Source organism: Lycorma delicatula, chromosome 2, assembly GCF_047948215.1.
Source record: "Lycorma delicatula isolate Av1 chromosome 2, ASM4794821v1, whole genome shotgun sequence".
Lineage (NCBI taxonomy): Eukaryota > Metazoa > Arthropoda > Insecta > Hemiptera > Fulgoridae > Lycorma > Lycorma delicatula.
Window position 1 is genome coordinate 184,317,383 of NC_134456.1, and position 26,709 is coordinate 184,344,091.

Genomic DNA, 26,709 nt, shown 5'->3' on the forward strand with positions numbered 1-26,709 from the left:
AACCTCTTTAGAAAATTATAAAAAGAATCATCAAAATTAGTGAAGAGTAATCTAAAGTTAATAAAGCTATATAAATACAAATCGATTTAGTTTTTTGTTGTCAGGTATTTCTTTGTAGTCAGTTCAAAAAAAAGAGGAAAAACAAAACATTTATCAGCTGTTTAACATAAAAACCTTTAGTAACAAACAATATTTTTTATCTATAACACTACTTATATAAAAATTACCTAAATGGCAAAAAAAACCAACTTTTTAACATATTTATATATGTTCAAACATTACTGTTGAAAGGTTATTAAAAAAAGTATAATTAAAATCGGCGTACTAAAACAGTATAAATTTCTATATTAAAAAGAAACTTTCCGTTTAAACAGCGCATGTATAATACTTATCTAAGTTGGAAAATAAGTTTTACTAGCCTCTTTTTTCAATCGCTGATAACAAACGTTTATTTGTACTAACAATGAAACCTTATTTTTACATGTACTGTATTTATTTTTAAAACAAAAAGATACTGTTACGCTACCACTCAAGAAAAAAGTACGTGGTGTACTTGATTCTAAACATTAATCTGAATGAATTATAATTAAATGATAAAGATTTTTACCATTTATAAGGTCATACTTTTCATTATTTATAAGGTTTAACAACTATAAAATATATAAGTTTCAAATTAATACGATTGTTACACTCTAATTTTTCCTCTTTTTAACTACTCAATATAAAATTTACAGTTAAACTGAACACAACTTACACTTAACTTGTATTTTTAACTTAATAAATTATTACTTAACTTTAAAACCCTTTCACAATAATTACAATAAAAAAATACAATAACTTAATCATTTCTTTTAGCTTAGGTTAATGTTTTATTTTATTATTTTTAAGTTGTTTGTAATCAATTTTGTCACTTTATTCGTTATTTTTATTTGTATATTGCTTTATTTACAATCGGTTTCCTGAACAATGAAACTATAGGTAGATTGTTTAAGTCTCGTGGTTTTAACATTATTTCTTATGTGGCCAGTGTTAATTTGTTATGTCTTCTTTTTTCTCATGTAATTACGTAATCGTTCTTATAATGTATTTTTTAAATTTCTGTTATATATACCCAGTAGAATTTATTTTTTTAAAGTAGATAGTAGTTTTGTAGGATGATTTTATTACAATACATCGTGGCTTTAAGAGCTCCAAGTCTTCTATTTGGGTAGTGGGTAGGTTTTAAGTAAGCTTTATTATCTGTTTAAGTAAAACTAGTTTAATAAAATTTTCGATTGCTTCTGTTCTATATTGATCTTTTATGTTGATATAATTATTATATATGTTCTAGATTTTGAATTATGTGCTGCTTAATTTTTCCGTTAATTACGAAAGTTATTAAAATTCTTAAAAATACGTCAAATTAATAAAATTCATCTTTTAACCAAATTTTTCTACGGTAAGTGTTTCTTTCTCGATTTCTTTTTAAACCGTTTCATTTAGTATTCTGTTTAATCATCCCATAAAAGTTTACTTTGTCAATTATTTTTCTTCTTAAAGTTCGTATTTGTTACTATAATGCACTAAATTTGGCATAAATATTGGATTTTGTTTTTTGTGTTTCTAACAGCCGTTTTTTCTACTAGTGCTTTTCTTCTTTCATTTATTTCATACTAATCATTCTTTATAACTTTACTTCCTAATAAAAAAAATAATAACCATAAGACATGTAGAAATTTAATTTAAGGCTTCCTACATTTTCGCTTATTAACTTCTCATTACTTATTTTACCATTATTCCCGTTTATCTGAAGTATCATTTACTTTTGTTTTTATTCTTATTTCTTTTTAGATCAAATTAAATTCGTAGCATCTTTTAACATCAAAATATTTTCTATATCCTTCAATAAATGTTTTTTATTCTAATATTTATTCGTAAAAAATAAAAATATTTCTAATATTTATCACAATTTTTATCTTTATAACTTTCTTTTATTGTTAAATGTGCTAAAGTTATCCATAAATTCCAAGGAAAGTTATGATTTAAATTTGTTATTTTTTCATAACCGATTAGAATTTTTTTTTGTATTCATTTTATTAAAACTCTTTTGGAATAGTTATTTAAATGTCAGATTTTACGTTTGTAGAACTAAAAATTTGTCATAATTAAGTCAATTAGGGTTTTGTCATGTATATAATATAAATTTAGATTTAATACACAGCTGATTTAAATATATTTTGAAACTTTTGAATTGTAAATTGAGAATACGAATCAATTTTCCTAATTTCTTCTTCCTTAAGAATGATTTAAAGGAACTGCCAAAGTCTGTTTTCACGGATCATCATTGTATTAGTACTTGTGACGAATTTAAGAAATTAATTCAATGTGTTAGAAATAATCACAGGAATTAGGGAATAAGTGATTTTCCTGTTTTACCGTTTAAGAGGAAAGCACCAATTTTTTTTATTCAATCTTGTTGAAGAGTAGAAGTCTATCTTCCATCACAGATAGTAATCCTACTTAATTCACCTTTAATCCAGATTTAAATTTTTAGGGTTTTAGAATTTTGGTTTTATAGAATTATCATCTGCTTACCACAACAAGGTTATTCAACCTTACCACAACAGTTTAAAAAATATACGGATATCAATGAATTCAAGAATTATTTGAATTACTTTTTTTTAAAGGCAATTTAAGGGATTTTCAAAACTTGAAGTAAGTATCATTCAGAGTTTTTTTGGAATAACTATTCTTAAAAAATGTCAATGTTGCATTTAAACTGGAACGATATAATGTAGATTAAAAAAAAATTGGTTTCCAATTTTCTCACTCCCTTAGGGAGAGAAAAAAAATTCTTAACGGAAATTTACTCCTAAAGGAGGACATACTAGCCAGGTTTCAAGTTTAAATTTCGTAAGGTCTTGATACTTGTTTTCAACTCTGTTTAATTTAGTCAGTTAAAGATCAATTTTAATTTTTTCTTGCGTCTTCTAAAGAAAAAATTAAAAAGAACTGTACTAGATTTCAGATTTCTAATAAGCTGGAAGTATTGGTAATAATTGAGTTAGTGAGGGTTTTCTTAAGTGAGAGCTGTTCTAGTATTATATCTAGCCCTAAGACCTTTGTATGTGAACCAACTACATTTTTTTTACTAGTGAAAATTTATCGCCAGTTTTTTAACTCTACAGTTTCTCATAAAATTTTCTAATTCAAACTTTATTAATACATCTAATTTACTTTGCCGTTTATCAATACATATATCCAAATTTATCCAAAGTTTATCTTTCCAGTTTTCCTTTTGGATATCGAAACTGAAGGGATGCAAGGATATGGAAGGGTGCAATACATTTCTATAAAATGAAGAATACAGATTTTGACCTTTGCAACTTGGTAATTCTAATAATCTGGCTGGTGATAAATAAGGATTGACGGATATTTCTTATATATAGATGTGAATGTTAAAGGAATTAACGATTATCAGTCCAAATTAGACCGAAAGCCAAATTTTATGAGCAGTCCTCCCTTATGTGAAGATTGCAGAAGGCGATTTTTGAGGCCTAACCATGCTTAGTACATAATTTTCGGAAACGGAGGAGATGAAAGGATTAAAATATGAAAAGTTATGTCTTTAACCTCACATAAATAATAAATCAGAAGAAGAGCAAAAAAATATATTATTATATAGGATTGAACTTATTGATCTTACAGAGCTATAATCCACAAAATCATATTTATTTATTTTTTTCAATTCCTTAAGCTACCTTTATAAAAAAATGTTCTCTATTTCCTAAAATTCTTGTAGCTTTCCGTACTGGTTCTACCCTACATTTAATATTTCCAAAACGTGTTTGACTGAATAATTAATGATTAAGTTGGATACTGTAATATGTCTTACAATTCTGGGGATGGATGTTCCTAGAGGAAAACCCTTTTTGTGAGATTATTGGAGCTTTCCTTTTTATGTAGTTGTTTGTCACTTACTGCAGTTCCTGCGAGGGTAAATTTTCCTTCTCCCATTCATCTCTTTTTACCTAATTATTTATTCCGTGCGTTTATTATTGATCCTAGGAATATAATAATAATGTTGGGACTTGTATAACTAGTACAGGTCGGAGTGATGTGTTGGAGGGGTTGACTTTACGCGTTTAGACCTGTTTGAAGGTTTATTTTTTTCCGGTGCATGCCTAAAAACGTCTAACGGCTGAAATGATTATTGGGTAAATCCAGGAGTTTTATTCACAATGTAAATTAATACATTGTCCTTCTTAGACTGATGTCGCCATTGTAATTTTATTGATCAGGTAAGTTAGTATTTCATATACTTCTTGTGCAATACAATACATTGTATTATTAAAATAATACAATTATTTTTTAATTTATTATCCAATTAGGCTCTAATGTGTCAATATTAAGGTTCGTGTAAATCTTTTTTCTCTTAAAACATCATAATACTATGTAATTTTTTTTTTTGTAAATTTAATTCATTAACGTAATAAGTGATTAATTATATTTATTAATTATTTATTTAAAAATTTACAATTAATTATAAAAATCCTAACCTATATATATATATATATATATATATACAACTTAGAAACAAAAATAGATTTTTTTTTATAAACTAAAAGCAATCTGTCTTGTAATTAAATAAAAATTAACAGTCGATAAGATTTTTAAATGATGTCTGGGTAGAAAAGTGTAGATATATGTTTATGTATGTAAAAATATGCATGTGTGTGTGTTTTTATTATGCATGTGTATTATAGTTGTAGACATTGACTAATGTAAGTCTGCAGTCATTATTCCACCTAGCAAAATATTAATTAACATTTAAAAGTTAATTTTCTTGTTGTATGTTGTTACGTTATGTTATGTTTACCATTAAGGGCCACCCTTGATGATAACACCGGAAGTTATGAACAAAACTCGTTCATAAAGTTAATCGCTTTCTTTTTTTTTATTTATATTATTTTTATTATTAATAGTAGTATTAGTTTTAAATTCGTTTGCATTATATTGAAAAGGAAGTAATTATTTTTTAAGTGTCATGAGAGTCACTAAATGAATAGAGAATCTAAAATATAATATGGTATGTAAAAAATAAATATTTATATTACGTACATACTGTACTAATTTATCAGAATTATAAAGAATATTTTATTAGGCAGTAAAATTGTACAGGTTGGATGAAGCAAGAAGATATCAAAAGCGAATTTAGTGATGAAGAACAAACTACATATTTAAAAGAAACCTGCAATATCAATCTTACATTTAAAAAAATAAGGGAAAAGATTTTTATGAACACATACAACAAACTATTTCATTTTACGGCAATAAATCGTTGACATGCAATTGTAAAACCCAAAAAAAGTTGAATAAAATAGAAGAAATATAATTTTTTGTCTTTTGGTATAAATGGATTACAAAAATGAATTCAGAAGGAAATAAATGCTGAAAGCAATTTTTTTCAAACCCTGATGTGTATCAGTAAAAGTTTTGATAATCTGCATATGTCTTCTAATTCTCCAAAAATTAAAATTCTGAGCCCCCTACGATAATTTTAGAGCGAACGTATAGAAATTTAATGTTTCAGATAATTTTTAAAACAAATAAAATTGGTTTATTACTATACATTTTTTCTCAGCAATTTTCTCATTTATGATTTCTGGGACTTAATCACTGCTGCAGCTACAGACTAACAATTAATTATAGTTAACATTCTTCTACTTTATATGAAAAATGAATTTTTTAGCGAATGGAAAATTAAAATAACCCGGATTCCAGTCAGAAACTTCATGAAAGTAGATATGGTTCCTTATGAAAAAAGCAAAATGGCAAAACATAAGAAATTTGAGAACTCGTAGAATAAATACTCTCAGACTAGTAAGTAATACCGGAAATATGATGCCGCCACGTAGGATATTATTTAATTTTATAAGCACATAACAAAGAAAATTTTTCTCTTATGCTAAAAATACTTTTAAAAATCGTTATTTTTTATAAAAATCTTCTTTTTTTTCTTTCGTAAATATGAAAATACAAAATACCGTGGTTAAAATTTTAATATCTGGAGTCTCTTTGGGTATTGCAATCTGCTACAAACAAATCCACGTCATCTGGTTTTCTTCGCCATTTTCATCTTATCTAATCCCTGAAATAATGATAATGGTTGTTTTCGACCTGATGTGACGCTATTCATTCCCGTAAATATTACAGCTGTAGTAATGAATAAAAAATATATTAAGCCAAACTTTTTTAAGTTACGTGAGGAATAAAATTATTTCAAGGATTACTTATAAAATGCTAATTTTTAGAAAAAAGATGCTAATATTTTAAAATACTAGTATTTTATACTCGTAATATTTCTTTGCTGACGTATTTAAAACTTAATAATTCGTTTCATAACAGCAGTAAAAAATAAATGTAGTCTTCTTTTACCCCCGACATCTGTTTCATATATTAAACTATCCAGTTTCATCTCATCAATGAAATGTGACCTCAAAATGTCTAATAATAAACTGAAAATAGATATTAATTAGCTTAAATTGTTTAATAACTAATCTAGTCTTCACCGAATTTGAGCGTTTTTGACAAGTGATTTTTCAGTTATTTTTTAAATATTACCTACTTCCATCTGGAAATATATTTAAAAAGAATAATTATTTATTTTTTGTATTGATAAACAAAGTATTATAGTATAAAAGAGCATAATATAATAGAAAACCAATTTAAAAATAAAATTAAAACTCCCCGTTATTTTTTATACGATGCAAATTATAAAATTTCTAACTCATCGGCTAAGACTGATGCAATTGAGTAATTTATTGTTGTGATGTTAAAGTAATGAATCGTCTTTATATCATAAAAAAAACAAAAAAAAAAAAAAAACACTTGTTTGGATTGCATATAATTATTACAGGCTTAAAATTTATGTTTTGAATTGTATTTACGTGTTTCTTAATATTAACTTACATGAGTAAGTTAGTAATCAATATTTCCGCAATAAAGTTATAATTAATTATCTTAATTATTTATTTATAATTAACAAAACATTAACTAAATTAACAATCACAATCTATATTAACTAAATTACATAATACACATATCATTATCATTAATTGCGAAACCAAAGATGAGTTAATGTTAAATTGAATTAATTAAGGTCTAATCTTTCTTTGTGAAAAATAAACAAATATAGGAAAATTTTCAGCTACTGGATAAGATAAAACCGTGTTTCTAGATCGATCCAAAGGCAGCCCTGATTCTTCATATCGCACGAAGTATGCAATCGCTGTGTAAATTCGGACATCCTCAGCTTGATTATAAAAGGGTCTGACCTACATACCAATACCTAGAATACTTTCAAAAGGATCAGGTACATGGAAAAGGAATGGAATCTGAGAAAAAATTATCTATCCATACAGGAATTTTTTTTACATAGGTAAAAAAAAAATCTACCCAGAGAAAACTTTTAAAGCTCTGTCCAGGCACGTTACTTATCTAACTTATATTTCTCAGATCAGGGAATTTTGTTGAGGAAAGATCAGTATTTTACTGATAAACAATTCTACGTTGACGAACTTAGTTATATTCAACTAAATTCTCTTTCTTCTCAAATTAGAATCATATGGAATATATACAGAATTTTTAAGGAATAAATTAATGTTTGAAATTGTGTTTTTACTGATTATTTTTAAAATTTTATTTGATATTTTTACAAACTTTAAAACGCATGTTAATAATTTGTATTAAAAAAAAAACTTTTTTTATTATATTTATAAAAAATGATAAAACATATTATTTATATTTATTTTTTGGATGGTTTTTTTCGGTAATTCCATTTCCTGAAATTAAATTAACTTCAAAAGGAAATTAAAAAAAGAAAGAAATTCTATTAAAATATTTGTACATTTTTAATAGTTTATGAGTAATAAACCTGTCGTCTAATGCGTATATTATATTTTTGTTTTTAAATTTCGGATAATATAATATACTTTTTATTATTATTTTACACAAACCTTGTATAAAACTGTATATTCATTCACATCGCTTACATGATCATAATAATATTAAATTATACTTAAAAATACGCATTGTTTATTCAGTTAAGGAAAAATAAAAAAGTAAAATAAAATAAAAACTGTAGGTTTGGATTACATTATTTTAAGTGTGTCAAACAATTTTAATATATAATATTCTAAAAACAGGAAGTGGTATATGAACAGGTCTTCTCACAGCTTGTTGCTGTTTAGTGCATCATCTAAGGTAACAAGGACCCCCTGTTGACTGAAAAACTTTACGAGACATTCTTATGACCAGTGGCCATCCAACGCCTTCTTTTCTTTTTTAAACAAAAAAAAAAAAAAATTAATAGACCCCCTGACAACGTCCACAACATCAATGCTTAGTCCAGCTTTTTTTTGATAAAGAATCTAAATAATAAAATTTTAAAATAAAATAAATTCAGTGATTATTTTGAAATGAAAATAAAAAGTAATGCTTTATATATTATTAATTGTATATGCAGCCTTTTCTACACGGTGTATCCTACAATTCAAGCACTTTTTTACATAATATTCACAAAACTTACTCATGTAAAAGCTGCAACAAATACAAGGTTTTAAAATAACTTAACGGTTAACAAATTAAAACAAATAACGGTTTTTTTGTGATATGAAGGTTGCCGGTACGTATCAAGTTTTAACATAAACGTACCTAAGAATTAATAAACTGAACTCATTAGCTCTTATATCAAGGTTTTTCAACGGTTAACCTTAATTCTTTCAAGCAAATACTAGAGTCTCTTTTTTTAATAACATAATATTATATCTACCCGTTTCTGGTGTGTTATATGTAAAATATGCTGATTTAAATGAAATATTTATTAATAAACATTTTATTTATTAATACTATAACTTTTTATGAGGGTCTAAAAAAGTTGGCAAGACATTTTCTGACCTCATCTCTCTTACAGAAGATTGTTACAGATAAACTGATATACTCTCTCGATAAATATTCCCTAAAGGAAACATTTATTCCATGAAATTCTCATTCTTCTCAAATATATTGATTCTTTTAAAAATCGATTTAAATTATCCGTCACATTTGTATTTTGATATTCGTTAAAGCTTTCGGGGTGCTACTTAGATTATTTCGTTAGTTTCAGAATTAATTATTATCTATTCAAGGAAATCAAAAGTTTTAACGATCTTAGGGAATTCTAGGATCAGTATATTTGCAGCTATAAAGCTATATAAAATAAATAATTTTTTTTATCAAAACCAGTAGAAACTGAATAATAGAATAAAATCGATTTTTACAATACGGATTCACATTATAAAAATTACCTAAATATTTTTAATTAATTTTGGGTTAATCTTATTCATGTTTATAAGATGCCTAAATTACTCTAAATTCCTTTTCTGCTAATATGTGCTAAATTCCTTTTTTTAAGCGTCACCCACTTGACACAAATATTATTGAATTTAGTTGATTGATAAAGATACTTTGTGTTAAACTTCTCTGCTGACATACACTAATAATTTAATATTCATTTTCTTAAAATGTTCGTGAACAATAAACAACCTCCCCCATGCCCCAATGAGTTGAGTTTGTTATTTATTACATGTAAATTAAGTGTAGTCTTGTACAGACTTTTGCCGACCACTCCTGAGACGTGTGGTTAATTGAAAACCCAACCACTAAAGTACAACGGTATCCACTGTCTAGTATTCAAATCCATACAAAAGCACCTGACGTTTACTAGGATTTGAACCGTAGAACCTTTGATTTGAAAAAAAAAAACATCTATTAAATAGATGATTTACAATCAGAAAAGCACCCAATAGTAAAAATGTTACTAAACATTTTTCATTTGAATTTAGAAAAACTGTAGAAGATGGAAGTGGAAAATAAAGAGAAAAGTTTTAAAATATATTCCTGTAAAAAAAAAATAAACAAAAGTGTTAACTAAGGAATCTTCTTTCTTGTTATTATTATGATTCCAAATACATCCTTTGTTTATTCATTTAAAGTATTTAATCAGAAAGATGAAAAATTTGTATCGTATCGCTTCCGATAATAATTTCTTATTTTTTTATCTTTATATTGTAATAAAAATGAATCAAAGTGGCAGAATTAAAATCATTCTGCTTCTAGGTTGTTCATCTACTAAATAATATTTTTAAAAGATAGCGTACCTTCTATCTGTTTTGCGATATATTAAGATTATTGAAAATCAAAACACTGAAGATAATTATTTAAAAAATGGGTAATTTAGTCTGAAATACTGGAAAGAATCTCTTGTTAGGAAGCATAAAAATATCTAATTTGTTTTTAATTGTATAACATTTTATAAAAATTAAATCATTAAACAGAATATTATATAGGTTATGCTATGTTAAGAAAAATGTATTTTTTATTTTTTTTTCTGTATATTTATCTTACTAAAAATTTAAAAATATGTCACAACAAATTAATCACAAAAAACACATTTTTTGTTTTCAAAAGTTAGTTTATAACACTTTCCACATTAATATTTGGTCATACAATTTAATTAAAAACAATATATTTTAGATATGGATTTTTTATGCGTTCTTCTAGGCAAATCTAGAATACAAATAGTAGATTAAGTGCTTACATATGCGAGTAAAAAATGTGTTATGTTGTAAAAGTTATTTGTTAATCCTAATAAAATTATATTACATACATTATTTTTCTACATGTACTGTTACTATTTAATATATGGAAATAAAAATGTATACAGAAATTTAGATCGTTATGAAACTAAATTCACATAGTCTAAAAGAAGTACAGTATTTTTAAACAAAGATTATTTGTTATAGGTAAGAAAAATATATTTTAACAGTACTGTATTCACAGGGAAGTAATAACACAAGTTATTATTATTATTATTATTAAAAATAATTACTCAAAAAATAATAAATTTAGAAGACATTTCCTTAATAATCTTACATGCATACAAAAACACAATAAATAAAGCGTCTTCCTTAAAATAAATGAAGAATAAATTTAATCAAATTTTAGAAATATTGATTAATATTTCTAGAGAAATTATAGAATACTAGCAATTACTTTACCGAGTTAATTATCTCTATAGACTAAGTTATCATGTAACTGTGAGTAAATATTCTTTACCTTATTTTTAATCAACATCTCAATATGAGACGGATTTTTTTTTGTAACTTGTTCGCAATAAAAACGAATGTTTTTGTCATATATTTGTCATCGTTAACAATATTACCGTAAGAAACTATATTTTATAGGAAAACAAAGCAAATTAACGTTGAGTAAACCAATACCATTGCAATAAAATGCTACATTACTACAAAATCGTATAAGTTACAACAGTGCATGAAATAAGTAGTTAAATTTTACTATGGTAAAACTTAATCTGTTAAAATGAACTCTTGTAACCGCGTCAGTAAATCTTACCAAACCGTTTTACAATAGTTGGTTTTAAATCAGAATAGAGACTGTTTTCAAAGCACAAATTGTTATTATTATTATTAATATATACATCGATTAAAATTAAACTTACAAAACGGAAATCCAAGAGGTTTTTTCTTTAATTGTGTTTTTTACTTTTGGTGCTTTTTTAATGTTTTTTTTTTTTTTTTTAATTTTTCGACTGTTACAGGATAAGCAGTAATGAAGCTTATAAATAAACCATGAGTTTTTTTTATTATTGAACGGTTTGAGTTCCGCTACATTTAATAATATTAATGTATATACATATAAGCATATGTATTGACTTTTATTTGGCAGAATGTTTTAGGAATGTTTCTAACTGCAATTATGAATCTTTGGGTGTATGGAAGTTTGTGGGATTAGAGAAATTATTTTTAAAAAAAATTAATTTCCGGGTAGGGAAATGTAGAGACGATGCTAACTTTATATTAAAAAAAGTTCAACTCAGACGTAATTTTACTTATAAAATATATTTTATTTAACATACCAAAGAAAATAGTACATTTTTTGAAATATTTTTGAAAATTTTCATTTTTTCATACTAACGATTACAAAAAATCTAATCTTTTATTTAAAATAAGTCGTTATCAGCGTAGGCACGTATGGATTAAAAGAGACAATACAAAAATTTCAAAGATAATTTTAAAAGAAAAGTTAAATTAAGGAATAAACAGACAGACCAAAAGGAGCTGGGAGAATGAAGAGGATAGAAATCTAGTGTTGGTGGAGTACACAGAAGGAAGATGATTTGTTGATGATAATAAAAGAAACTGAAGAAGGGCTGTTGTGAAGGAGGCCAAAGCTCACAATGGGTTGTAGCACCAATAAAAAGAAATAGAGAAATAAATTATCAGGGTAGTCTTGTAAAATACTTACCCAGATATCTTTTAAAATATTTTTTTTTTTTTTCAAATAACAAAAAAATAATTGTCATGAGATGATTTTCACTATAATTTTCGTATCTGCTTTTAAAGAACCTTGCACAGAAGCTAATTTTTACAACTTGTTTAGGGTTGAAAGAACCACTATATAATTATTTTTATGATTTTTTTTTGAAAAAAAAAAACAAAAATAAATTAAGATTATACGGGTAATACTACTCGCGAAATGAAGTCTTGTTTCTAAGAAGAGGTAAGATAACGCTTGATTGTTCAGCATTGTCTTCGTTAAAGTTTTACTGTTCATGTTAGTCTTTTTTCTATTTTTTAAATTTGCAAAAATTTCAAAGAATAACTTAAAAATATATAGTATGAAGTAAAAAAAAAAAAAAAAAAACATTTTTTCTAACAAAAATTACATTGTTCCTCTCTCCATCAATATTTAGATTTTAATTGAAAATGAATTACAAAAATATTTATCAAAGTCTGCTTGTAGTACGAACAGAACTTTTCCGAACTGTCTACATAACTCGTTTAAAAGATAATCTTTAAAAGGATTTTTTGATTATTAGGAAATGATATAGACAATAATATACTATCTATAAATTCAACGGTGTAGAAAAATAAGCCTACAAACTAATAAATCACCCATTTATTAGTAAATTTATAGAATTTTATTATTCCGTATTCTCAATTGTCTTAAACCAAGGTTTTTATAAGAAATTTCTTGATTATTAGGTGTACTTGATTTCATCAATTGTAAAGTAATGTTAAATGCATTCGATCTTCCGTAATCCGTTAAGGATTGGAGTAATGGAATCAAAATATTTTCCTAAAATGTTTCTGTCAATTGTGTTATGAAGTACAGTAAAGGGTCGTTTAATTTAAATGATATTTAAGCAGAAGTAGACAATTTATAAATTATAATTAATCTATTTTCTAAGAAAAAACGAACGGAATTACGTTGTACGGTAACTCAGAATCCTTTGAGGTATCTTGTTTAGTCTTATTCAGTTATCGAGAATTTACCTGTTGAGTGACGTTCACTCCACAGTACATGTAACAGTATGATTGATTTATCTGGTTAGAATAAGCATTAATTAGAACACAACAATAAATATGGGCACTTCTACACCTTTAAAATTTAACTAATAGGATTTAATGATGTTTTACCCAGATATGTGCAATCGAATTATGACACGGGTACGGAGTGTAAGAGATGTCCGAGATCAGTAAAATTATGAGATAAAGGTGGACGTAATACGGATTTCAGTACTCCCTTATATTACGTTTAATGATAAATTCATTAGTTCTATGTTCCTTTATTTCATTTATAGTAGACTTCTCGTTTTAGTAGTCAATTTTAACTTTAATATAAACTTCAATAACTATAATTTTAGGTATTTTAGCTTTTTCGTTACTTGTTTAATTTTAAAATACTTTCTATTTGTTTGTTTAACGTTTACAGTCATAACAAAATTAATCTTGTTGGTCTTCATACAAAATATTTTTTTTTTTATATTTGTAAAACAACTTAATATAGTATTGAAAAGCCCTTGAATTTAGCTCTAATTTATCGCATTACTTTTAAATTTATTTAAAAGTAATAAATTTATTTATTTAATTTTATCTAACATAATCATAAGCAAGCGTTTAGTTTTTTTATTTACTTCGTCAGTTGTATTTCTGCTGGTATTTGTAATAAATAAATACTTCAGTCGATATACTCTTTGGTATTGCTATCTGCAGATACTTTCGAAATTGAAAAATGAACTAGTTTCTTGTTATTTTTTCCCCTCATAAAACCAAATAGATTATTATACATATACATGGCCTGTGAAATGCTGGTGATACTTATCTCTCAGTTAAATCTCAAACCTCTCTATACTCAGACGAAGAGCTGACTATGTAATAATAGGCAGTAAATATCATTATAGAAACCCCGTAACTGTAATACTGATAATAAAGAAACGTTCACGGAACGATTCCCAGTTTAGTGAAGCTTTTATTTATATTTGTTAATTTATATATTTAATAAAACATATTAATAAAATTAAAATAGTATTGGAAAAATGGCCTTCGTTTTGTAGTTAAATTTCTGTGTTTCCGATTATTTTTTCATTTAATAAGCGTTTAGTGATTTTTACGAAAAACAAAGACTGAATTTAGCTTTGATTAATCTACTGTTATTTCTGATTAATAATAATGTAAAGAGATAAAAAAATGACAATTAGTTTTTTTCTCAACGGTAGGTAATTGTGCAACCGTTTCGCATCTAAATAAAAATAACCAAACACATTGAATCATTTTCCGAAAAGTGACTGTGCACCTGTGTGCACAGTATCATCCCGTTGAAGTAAACGTTAAGTAATTAATTATGTAATAAACTTATATTTAAATAATTTGATTAAATGACGTATCGATCCAATTAAATATGATTAATTTATTTTAGTATCGGGTTACATAAAATATATAATTATTTAATAATAAAATCTCCCACAAAAATTCAAGTTGTCAAGATACAGTAATAAAAAAGTAAAAAAATAGTTCTGGAATGTCAGAGGGATTTTAATGCAAGACGATGAGAAAAAAAGGGAAGAAGGAATAAATAATAATGATAATAATAGTAAAAATAGTAATAGAAATAATAGGCCTATAGGTGTTACGTTCCAAGAAGACTAACTGCGATCGGACAGGTGTCACATTGGACTTGTATCAGATACACCCCAAATCAACAGTCATTTGCCTCCCATAACAACTTGTACTACGTTAAAAGGAAGTTAAGACATCTGAGGGAAGCTTTAAAGATACGTAACTAAGATAACAACACCCTTGGAACTGATGGCTCGACTATAAGCTTTAAAGATTGTGCGAGGAAGATGGATATACGTTAGACGAAGAGGGTAAGAGGAATTTTATACGAAACTGAATCATTTTTAAGGTTTTATTTTATTTTTATTACCTAGTTTTTTTTTTTATTAGTACCTATGTTTGAGATATTATCTAACAAAAAGGAACTCCAAAGCACACCTGACGCTCGTTCAAGTCTATCAATTAGTTTAGTGAGATAGTCTACGCTTATTAATCAATCTAACTTTTAAACATGAGCTGTCTTGAATCAATGAACGATGACAACGCAAAGAAATGTCAAGTTTCTTTTTCTAGTCATATAAACTTACTATATATATATATATATATATATATATATATATATAGATATATGTATGTACTAAGTACCAGTACAAGTTTCTAACAATATTAAACCCATCCACGTCACGGCTGTATATCAAATGCCTTGTTATATTGCAACATTGCTCCTTGCATTGCTTTCTGTTACATCTAACTTGTAACACTTTACATTCTAATGCACCATACATATATATTCTGAAATAACTGAATAAACCTCCTACTGAGAGAATATAGTATTGCTTAAATACACACACACACACACACATACGCGCGCGCATGTAAAATGCGGGTATGTAAACATACTATTTGTTTTACATGATATCTAAAAGCCACACAAATATAAGATTTTGAACTTATTTTTTTAATAATTTAGTAATTTTTTTCTTTTCAGAAACGTGTGAATTTTAAAACGAGTGATTCTTTTATCTTAATTTGTGGGTTAGATTGAATATGCTTTTTTTTTTTGTTTAATTAATGATAATTTTATTGACGTGAACTTCTTTAATCACCGAAACATACGGGTACCAGAAAAATTTGTAGCGTTAACAAAAAGGACCATATCGTCCTGTCTTAACAACTTCCTAACTGTTAGTTTCAGAGACGTAAATGCAATGACGTTATGTAACCTACATGGTCAGCTCACCAATACGACTTTAAGTTTGCGTCACTGAGCACAGGTTGGTGCTCTGAGAGGGCACAGTTCAGATCGGCCAAAACTGGCACTCTCTCTCATTTCCATTCAGTGTAGCTCACGACTTAGACGTGATAACGCGTTGAATCGTTTGTTTCTGTTTTGAGTTGGTCGAGATAGATTGATTTAAGTAATAATAAGGGTATTTTGGAAAGGGAAGGTTATGGACCACGCTCAGATACCCCAATGTCCGGTGCCGAGGGAGCGAGACTGTTTCGGGAACGTCGCAAAGCTGGCACGAGCGCTCAGTGAACGACGCCGACGGCGCGAGCATTTCTACCGCTGCTTATTATGCCTTATGTCTCTTACTTACTTACTTCTTATATCACAGAAGACCAATGTTGAACGAAATTGTCGTGGAATATTAGCCGAAATAAATATCATGTACCATTTAGTGTCTGGTTTATGTTAAAATTAAATTTATTACGCAGTCAATGTCTCGTTTTCATTTCAATCCAATACACTAAAAGTGACTCGCTGAGATTCAGACCGACCAATTTATCCATAAAAAATGGCCAAATGAAGGAACTAAAATTATCCATTCATTGGAGGCTTTCAGTTTTTTTTAAAAAAAATACATTGGTGGCGCTCCCATTTAACTCTAGAGATAAGTTGGTCAGTCTGTAGCTCGGAGGATCTTCATCCAAGGTCTGAACGTTTCACGTTAAACCAACGGCTGTGCGCCCGACCTAATTTCTTTTAAATAACAATTTGGTTAAGAATAAACAAATTATTAATTCAGTTAGGTATATGTTCAAGAAATGATGAGTAGCTTCTGATGAACGCGGTGGTAAATATCATAATAAATCATTTTTGACTGTTATAGTAATGATAACGAAAGAATGCATACGGTAGGAGGAAATACAAGACAACTGATCTTAAAGGAATTTTCTTACCAATATACGGCAGTAGTTAAATAACACATTTTTAATATTAAGCATTACTATTTACCGGTATTTATACAAAACATACACACACACACAAACACGCGCGCGCGCACACACACACACGTTCGTTTATGTATTAAAATTAATAGGGCTACAAAATAATCTTTTGTTGGAGTGAAAGAAAGAGGATAGTGAGGAACGGGATACCAGCATTTAAAATTACACATTAAGTTTTCCTATTCTTTTCAATTTGTATTCATTTATTATAAAAGTTATAAAAGTATAAAAGTTGTACGAAGATTTTGCGAATTTTACAGTTAATTCAAACAAATAAAAATTAATTAATCGATTATTTTAATGTTATCATCTGTCTTAAATGGACATGTTTGTAAAATATTTTAGTTTTTTAAAACATCTATGTCTAGCCATCAGACTAAGGAAGATTGATTTACCCGAGACCGTAATAAGATGATAAATCAAGACAAACAATACTGGAGAGGTAGTCTTTGCTACTGTTATTTATCATTTACAGTAATACAATTCCTTTTTCTTTCAGAAACGTATATCAATAACTGATTATTGATGTTTATCAATCACATATTTACTATAACAGGGTATTTCAATTTAGGTAAATACTGAAATGAAGTATTACTTATTTTTAACATAATCTCTAATCCAGTTTTAAAGTTTATATCATCAGTCCCACACCCTTGATTTGGGGGTTTTGAAAGGAGAGCTTGCTAGCGATTTTCATCTGATGAAGATATTCGCTAACAAATATGGATATAATTTATTATACAGAATGAATCTATAAACCGGTTTCGAGTTTATGTTGAAAAATAAGCTAGTTTCATTTTGGTATTTTTAATTGGAATGAATGCTTGTATCGTTATTGCAATTATAAATTCTTCCATGAACTATCTTCCCTAGTCTCTTTATCATTTTTAAGTAGATTTCATAAGAAAACTACCTATTGCAATGGGTACCATGAGTCGACTTCTGGAAAATCTCGACATATCTTTGCATTTCACATCCCCCAGACCCAAAACCATCGTCAGTTCAAAATTTATATATACATATTTATTATGTTTATACATATTTATTTATTAATTTTATATATAAGTATATATATATATATATACTTTATTTCACTTTCTTGTGGACGCAATAACTGCCACAATTTTGCGCCAATCATTTTGAAATTGATACATAAAATATAACGATCCAAAATCTCGGTCAAATTCGTTAATGGGAAAAATCGGACCATGGGGGTAGAAATGGGGAGTTTAAAAAAAAAAAAACAAAATTCGCTATAACTTTCTTATTAAGTAAAATATCGAATTCGTTTAAAGTTACTACTATTTTTTGGATAAGGGCCTAAAACTTGTCTAAATAAAATTTTTTGATTTCACCAAAAATTGGTCTAGGGGGTGGAAAAAATGAGATTTCGAAGACAAAAAAATCATAACTCCGTTAATAGACACAATATCAAATCGGTTTAAAGTGGTTGTTAGTCCTCTAAACATTACCTAAAATTTTGTCTGAAATAATTTTTGATATGACCAACCCTTACGGCAAGGGATGACCAAAATTTTCTTGGAATTGTAAGAAGATGGAGCTTGCATGTAAACACGTGAAAATTTTTTTCACATGCAGCCATTGTCGTATTGAGTAAATTTGAAGTTTTTCTTAACTTTAAGGTTGAAATCTTTTTTATTCCCTACTTAACACCGGTTAAGTAGGGAAGATCTATCTCCGCCTACCTGCGTGCCGAAAGGGATTTTTTTTTAATACCAATATCAAATCATATATAACGAAATCATTTCCATCGTACTATGATTTACAACTGATAGTAGTAATAGTAAGAGTGAAACCAGATAAATATTACGAATGTATAAGTTCGGGATGATTCTGTAGGTAAATCTTTTCTTTTCCGCGTAAATGGAATCTTTACGACACAATTTTCACACTATATCTAAAAGGTAGCAATAACAAGAGAAAATTATTGTTGTGATTTGTATTATAGTATAACTCAGCAAACAAGATTCTTATTCATAAATTTTGGCGATCTTGTTATACGGCACATTTTACCTTTCATTATTATCCTATAATATTACAAAAGAAAAAGGTTAACGTTCATCTGCACTTTATTATTATACCCCTATAGACTACCTGAATATGTTGGATCTTTACGCTAGTTATAAGCCTGTATAACAGATAACCTTGTTATGTTATTTATTATTGATGACATGGTTTTTAACAGCTGAACTCGAGGTTATTTAAATGTTTAATAACCTAATATTTCATGTAAAATAGAATGTAATTGTTTTTTTATCTTCTAATACAATACCAAGGTTTTAAAAATTAAAGTCATTAGTTAATCTATTATTAAGCTTTTTACTAAGTTGAATCCCCTCCTTACACCTGACCGGTTACGGCAGTTTAAACAACAAAATTATTAGTGAAAGAAAACTTCCGCAGGTTTTAGTCTATGAAAAGATAGATAAAAATAATGAAATTATAGTATTAAATAAAATTTGAGAATGAGCGATTTTCATTTAAACATACAGAACTCGAGTGCATCTCCATTATAGATGACTCAAAATCCTGAATAAGATTTATTAATAAAGATTAAAAATTCCAGGCATGATTAAAGTAATAATGAAATTACCTGTAAATCTTGGAACTTCTAAATTATATGCTTCAAATTTCTTCTAAAATTAAATTAATTCTGCTTACTTAAATAAAGAAGTAGTCCACTTAATTTCATTTTACTTATATTAATCTGATGGTGCAGTTTGAAACCGGCGAAACGCGTATATTTATTTTATTTATAAATTGTACATTTTTTTTACATTTCTGCGTAATTTTAAATTTAATAATTTTTTTGATTTTTAGTCTACATTTGGTTTAAATAATTTTTCTAGATTGCTTTATAACAATGAAATTGTTATTAGCGGTCTAGGGCCATCGTCGTTCTACGGTCTGCGGCCAGACGAAGATTACAACGAGTACGGAGGGGCCGTCCTGACCAGGTCGCGGGGGCGGAATTTTCATATCGTGTTGCCTATAATGAGCTTTGTGCAGCAATTAAGACAGCCAAGAGGGAGGCTGGTGAACGAACTGGATGACGACCCGTGGGTGAGGCGTATCAAATGTAAATGAAGAAGTTTGGTACACCCCTCCCTACATTAACAAGAGGGCAGACTTTGAGAGTGATCCTTGAGCTATTCCGGATCGAGGAGTCGCCTCTTAGTGACATGGTCGGCAATGAAGAGAGGCGGTTGGTATTGATGAACTGAGATGGGCAACGTCAAGGATATTATCAAGAAGGGGCCGGGACGGGATGGCGTATCTGGTGTACTGTTAAAGGCCTGAATAAGTCATTCTAAAGGCCCTGAATATGGCATTGGGGTGAACAACATTCCTAGATACTGGGAGCAAGGCAGGTTCCTTCTGATTCCAAAACCGGCGCCTGCTGGCCATGCCGTGAGTTACCGGCCGATATGTTTGTTGCCTTCCTTAGGCAAGTTATACGAGCGACTATTAGCAGAGAGGATTTGGGATGAGTTAGAGAACCCTGGAGGTGTTTTAAAAGCCTAGTACGGCTTTGTCAGCGAAAGATCGACGGTTGATGCGCTCCGTAGAGTGGTGGAATGGATTGGATCGTGCAGGGCGGGAACCTGGAGGACCAAAAAGGTACCCTTAGTGGTCCTCCTGAATGTACGTAATGCTTTTAATAGTGTAACCTGTTCGACAGTGATGGAGGAGCTCAGGGAGAGGAAAGAACGTAGTTCTTACTTGATGGCGGCACTCAATCACTTTCTCCATGAACGAGATCTGCTAACGGCGATGGATGTCCGATTTCAAATGCAAGGAAGTGAACCCAGGGGTCGGTATTATGTCCTCTTCACTGGAACTTAGTCTTTAAATATTTTTTATTTGTTTTAAAATAGTTTTTTTTTTAATTACCCTTTGCATTGCAACTGTTATAAAAATGTACAGAAAAAAATTAATTTTGTAATAAAATATTATTGTTTAGATGTATACGAAATTAATAGTGTTTTACAAATAAAATACAATATTTATAAATTGATCTGAAATAAAATAATAAATTTTCTTACCTTCCAGTTTTCGTAATAATCATTTCAGTTCCAAGATCGTGGAATTTGTCCCACAGGTCTTTTGTTTCGAGATGACAGTTCGCTAATAATAATTCTTGACAATTGCACCGCGTTTTTACTTTTAATCGAGCCACCGTAGGATCAGGAGAATCCCGATCATCTTCTTCAGAAAGACCTTCAGAAGGTGGTGGCCGTGGTTCTCCTTCACTTTCAGAACATTCTTCAACATCTACTTCGACATCTTCTTCTACTTCTGCATCTTCAGGTTCTTCATAATCGCTTTCACCTTCACCGCTTTTATCACTGCCTCGCCTCCCACTATTTCCAAGTCTTTCTGTTAAAATAAAAATAAAATAATTAAATATTTATAACATTTTATGCGAGTATATTTTCGTGTACTTTTAATACAATATTACAACATATAAAAATTATTTTGTATTTACAACATATACATATTCTCCTTTGCAACATAGATTACTAACAAAATATATTATAACAAAAATAAAGGCTTATCTTTTTCAAAGTGTTTTTAAAAGATCCAAGATATATGGTTTCTTAATTAGTTAATTAGTAACTGATCGGTCGGAATCTATTTGGATGTTGATGCATATATCAGGATTAACCTGTTGTAAAGGCGAAGTTTAGAAGAAGTAGGAACAATATAATTTAGAACGATAATCTGCTGACAAGGATCTGCTGTTGACTTCGTTTCCATGATAACTATCTTCTTCTTAGTTTAATAATCAACTCCTAATTAATTTAGATAATCGCAAAAAAGAATGTCAAGTAATTCTTTTTTTGTTATTTGTTTTTAATGAAGAATAAAAATGATAAAATATAGGGAAGAATTTGTTTTTGGAGGTTTGTCAGTCTAATAAATTGAACGATACTCTAATTGGTTAAAGATCATACTTAAAATCTGCTATTAATCAATATAATATTTATATTCCACTTTACTTCAAAACTAACTTACTTATTTTACATTTTAATTTATTTGTATGATATTACAGAAGTTTCCGGATGTGTAAAGTAGCTTTATTGTAGTAGGATCCTTAAGCAGCAGCATATCTTGTTCATGAAATGAGTGTACTTATAAGATACTTATGAGTACTTATAAGTACTTATGAGTACTTATAAGTACTTATGAGTGTACTTAAGATAGAAAAATTATATTAATATTATTATATTTATGTATTTTAAAACTTATCGCAGCTCAAACCACAAATTATCGACTAATAATCTTTCTTTTTTATATGCAAGGTGTTCAGCTACATCTAAACATTTTATACCTACAGAGATACGGGTATAAAAAGTTCATAACAATTTAAATTAATGTATAAGTGATTTTATCGTTACTTTATATTTAAGTAGCATTAAATTATCAAATGAACATATTAAGTACTGTTCGAAGAATACTTGTGTTTTTACTCCAGTCCCGATTATGTTCCTGCTTGTAGCAGCTTGTCATTTCCTTGTAATTTCTAATTCTTTCTCCTCTACTCGCATCAAGAGAACTATATTATTTTTATAATAATACCGTGCAAACAGAAATCAGCATATCATTCTAGGCCACATTATTCAGCATCCTCCGGCCAGTTGCGCAGATTATTTTATGATAGTTTAAGAAATTACAAAGATTTTAGTTTATTATTATTATTATTATATATATTATTCTTGATGAATATATTTCCCGCCCCCCTTTTTTTCAACGGTTTATTTTAACTCAACTTCCCCAAAATTGCATTTTCGCACGTAGTGCAAAAAAAAAGACTTGTCAAGTCTACCCATAATAAGCAGAGATATTTAATTTCCGTTAAATTAAAACCTACTCGTAACTTAAAAAAAAAATACGATTTAATTTACTTATTTGGAAAGTAAAATATACTTTGACATACTACTTTTCTTGTACATATTATTGACACAGTTAATAAATTTTTGTGGTAACAATATTAGTAATTATTGTAATCTTTATATTAAAATAATAAAAAGTAAATACTATCGCATTCATTATTTTTTAACATAGATTTTACATCCTATTAAGTTACATGAATATACATAAATAAAATTAATTCTTATATTCACGCAATTAATAATTCCATGTCCTAAGCTGAAACCACGATCAGTTAAATAGTAATTTATCAACATTAAATGAATAGTTTTTATAATATATCGTATTATTATAAACTCGCACGTATGAGCGTAAGCTAATTGATAGGTGTGTTCATAAACATATTATTTATCTATATGCATGATTTTAAATAATAAAATTTACTTCTATTTCTGAAGTATTTTTTTATCTATTAAATACATCTCAAATCGAGATAAAGGGCTTATGTAAGATTTTTTGATGGTATGTAAGAGGTCAAGCGGGCTGGGGAAGGGAACCGGATCTGGATAACTCACGATTTTTTATCCGTCGGTGACAGATAAAAGACTGAAGTTGAACAAGGTTTTATCAAAAATTATGTTAAGTGTAAGATATAATTAATATATTTTGAAAACGTAAGTTTTTTAATAACATAATACAAAGAAAAATTTATTTTGTTGTCAACGAAAATATTCTGAAATTTTTTAATAGAAATCAGCAATAAAGTGAAATATTGATTAAAATTTTGTGAAAACAGCTCGGGCCATGAAACGTGCCCAAAAAATATCAGTTGTGATAATATAATTAAACCATAAACAAAGTATACAAGAAACGTAAAAAGATCTCCTAACAATTTTTTGAGGAAATTAAGCTGTCTTTTCTTTTTGTTTGGTCAATTCTCCTTCGAGGAAAATACTGAATTTCTATCCATAACGAATGCCGTTTCACCAGGGATTAACTTCTGGCAACTATGCCAAAATAGTTATTTAAGTGTAGTTACCAGTAGTTACTAAAACAATTATTTTAATGTAGTTGCCAGAAGTTGCTAAAATATTTATTTTATCATAATTGTCAGAAAAAAGAGCGATCAACTGATCGCTCGTTTTTTTATTAAAAAGCTTTTTTTTTATGAACGAATCATAATTCCACTATGTAATAATTGAATCCACTATATTTAATCTGCATTAGTATCTACTGTAATTAATTGAATTCTTAACAAAAACAGGTATATTCTTTACGATTTCAAGGTGGCAAATAATCAAACCTCTGTTTTTGAAACTATTTTGAATTCTGAATCCTTTTAAGAAGTCTAAAAATTATTAATCTCTTGGTAAAAGAAGATGAACATAATGATTAAAGGAGGACCATTTAATCTATTATACTACTGGCTCTTATTATACGAATTTTGTGGCAAAAACAATCAATCGGGTAGGATTGTTCCCATCAAGGTACCAAAGTAGTACTAGGTACTAGTTATTTTTGTGAATCTATTTTAAAATCTTTTTTGAATGGAGAAATCCGCACATCCCGGAGAGTTAAACGTGATTATTACAATATCAACCAGGAAACAAGATGAGAAAAAGCGAAGCAAATTTGTTATGAATGTGTTAGATATTACATTAAAATGGTTAATATAATTTCCAACTTTGTCTAAATAAAGTATTTAGATTATATGTTTGTGTCTTTGTAGATAAACTATTGAAAATATTATTGATAAATGAACTGCATACGTTAAATAAAACTGTAATAATTCTATGTGTGACTGCAACATTATCTACTTTGTCAGTACAGTATTAATTCATGTCCCATAATTTTTTAATTTATGAACCTACCTATTCTTATGAATATGTATTATTATATTATACCTAATCTTATATTATATGTATTATATACTACCTATATTATGAATCACATATTCTAGAACAATTACATTTAACTAAGTTTGATTGGTATTTGACATTTTATGTTCTCATTCTACTACTGGTTTTTCATAGTTAAATAAATGATAAAGTTGGTAAATGGTAAATAAAAAAATTAAAAATGTAATAATTTAAATCAAATAATTAGATATGAATGTAAATAGGTATTAATTCTATAATAATAATAATAATAATTTTTATTAGTGTTACTTTTGAATTTATTAGTAGTCTTATATTAAACAATAGACAGACCCTAGGTAAGGGTCATTTGTAATGTTAACTTCAAAATTAAAGAGTTTTAAAATTCTTATAATAATAAATACACGCTTATTACTTGTAATAATATTTTTTGTTGAATGAAATCAATTTATTTATGTCATAATTTAATGTAAAATGATTTTTTTTTTTTTTTAAAGAACCATTTAACTAACATAAATTATTTTCATTAAAGTGCGTAATTTATTAAACCATTTATAATTTATATATAAAATGTGGAAACTGTGTACAATTAAGACAGGAAACGTTTGCATTTTTTTTATGCAGGTAGTTTTCTGTATTAACAAGCAATAGTTACATACAATTAGTACACCGTATAACGAGGGTAATGTTGAAATATCGCCAAGGAATATTTCAATGTCTTAAACCCGATACGGGTTAAGGATAAAATCTAATTTATAGTACCTATATAGCTACATATGAGTAATTTAACTGCTGGCAGATGCACTCTTATAGTAATATTAATAATAATAATAATTATTATTATTATTATAATATATATATATATATATACATTTATTTAATGTTACTTTAGAAAATTATATGTTACGTCAATATGTAATAACAAATTTAATGTTAGTAAATAAATGTAAAACTGCAGTAGACTAAAAGGTCTTTGTAATATTACAGAAGAAGCATAAATGGCGTAAATTCTGTACATTTATATACGTAGGATGTACGCATATGAGTGTACATCAAATGCATAAGTGTTACACTACAAATATAATATTTACTTTATAAAAGAAAAGTAAAGGAATAACCTAATGTTAATAAAGGAAATACGTTTACGAGAATTTTTCAGTAAAATATTACAGAAAACATCAGCAATAACTGATATATAAAGTTAAGTTTAATGAACTAGAAATAAAAAACAGTTTGTTTCATGTAGCAATATTTATTACGAGGTTTTAAAATAAATTCGTGGTTATTTAGCAACCACATTAGCAAACCTTCAATTAGTGTATGTAAATACAAAATAATTTAAGACTGGCGTAACAATCCAGAAACAAAAATTAAAAGTTGTTTCATAGGTAGGTATTAATATTTTTATTGAACTTAGGTTTGGGTAATGAACAGTATGAATCGATGAGTTAATCAGATTTTTTCAGTAAATACCAATGAAATAAAACACAAAATAAACAAGATAAGGAGGAGTTAAAAATTAAGATTTAGAAATAATTCTATGTGGATCAATCGTTTTAAATTTTATTGCGTAAGATAATTATGCTACAAATTATTTATAATTAGATTAATTATTTAAAACTTTAATTTAAACCTAAAACATAAAAATAATGATAAAAAAAAAATTAATTCTGTAGCGATACAACGAGAAATAGTCTTAATGAATTGTTTCTGGGAAGTTTATTTTGAAATCATTATTATATATTTCTTTTATTTTGTAAGCACGT

The 26,709-nt window shown here is 27.6% G+C and overlaps 1 protein-coding gene and 1 long non-coding RNA gene across 2 annotated transcripts in view; one reads left to right on the forward strand and one right to left on the reverse strand.

Annotated features, from left to right (window-relative positions):
• The window catches only part of LOC142319494 (uncharacterized), a 493,718-nt gene that overhangs the window by 205,879 nt on the left and 261,130 nt on the right, over nt 1–26,709 (forward strand). The gene's annotated exons all lie outside the window — the stretch shown is intronic.
• Nucleotides 1–26,709, reverse strand: part of LOC142319493 (T-box transcription factor TBX20-like) — a 264,934-nt gene that overhangs the window by 190,557 nt on the left and 47,668 nt on the right. Inside the window, exon 2 of the mRNA XM_075356826.1 lies at nt 21,239–21,572. Within this exon, the coding sequence (XP_075212941.1) occupies nt 21,239–21,572 (334 nt within the window). The remainder of the gene's footprint in view (nt 1–21,238; nt 21,573–26,709) is intronic.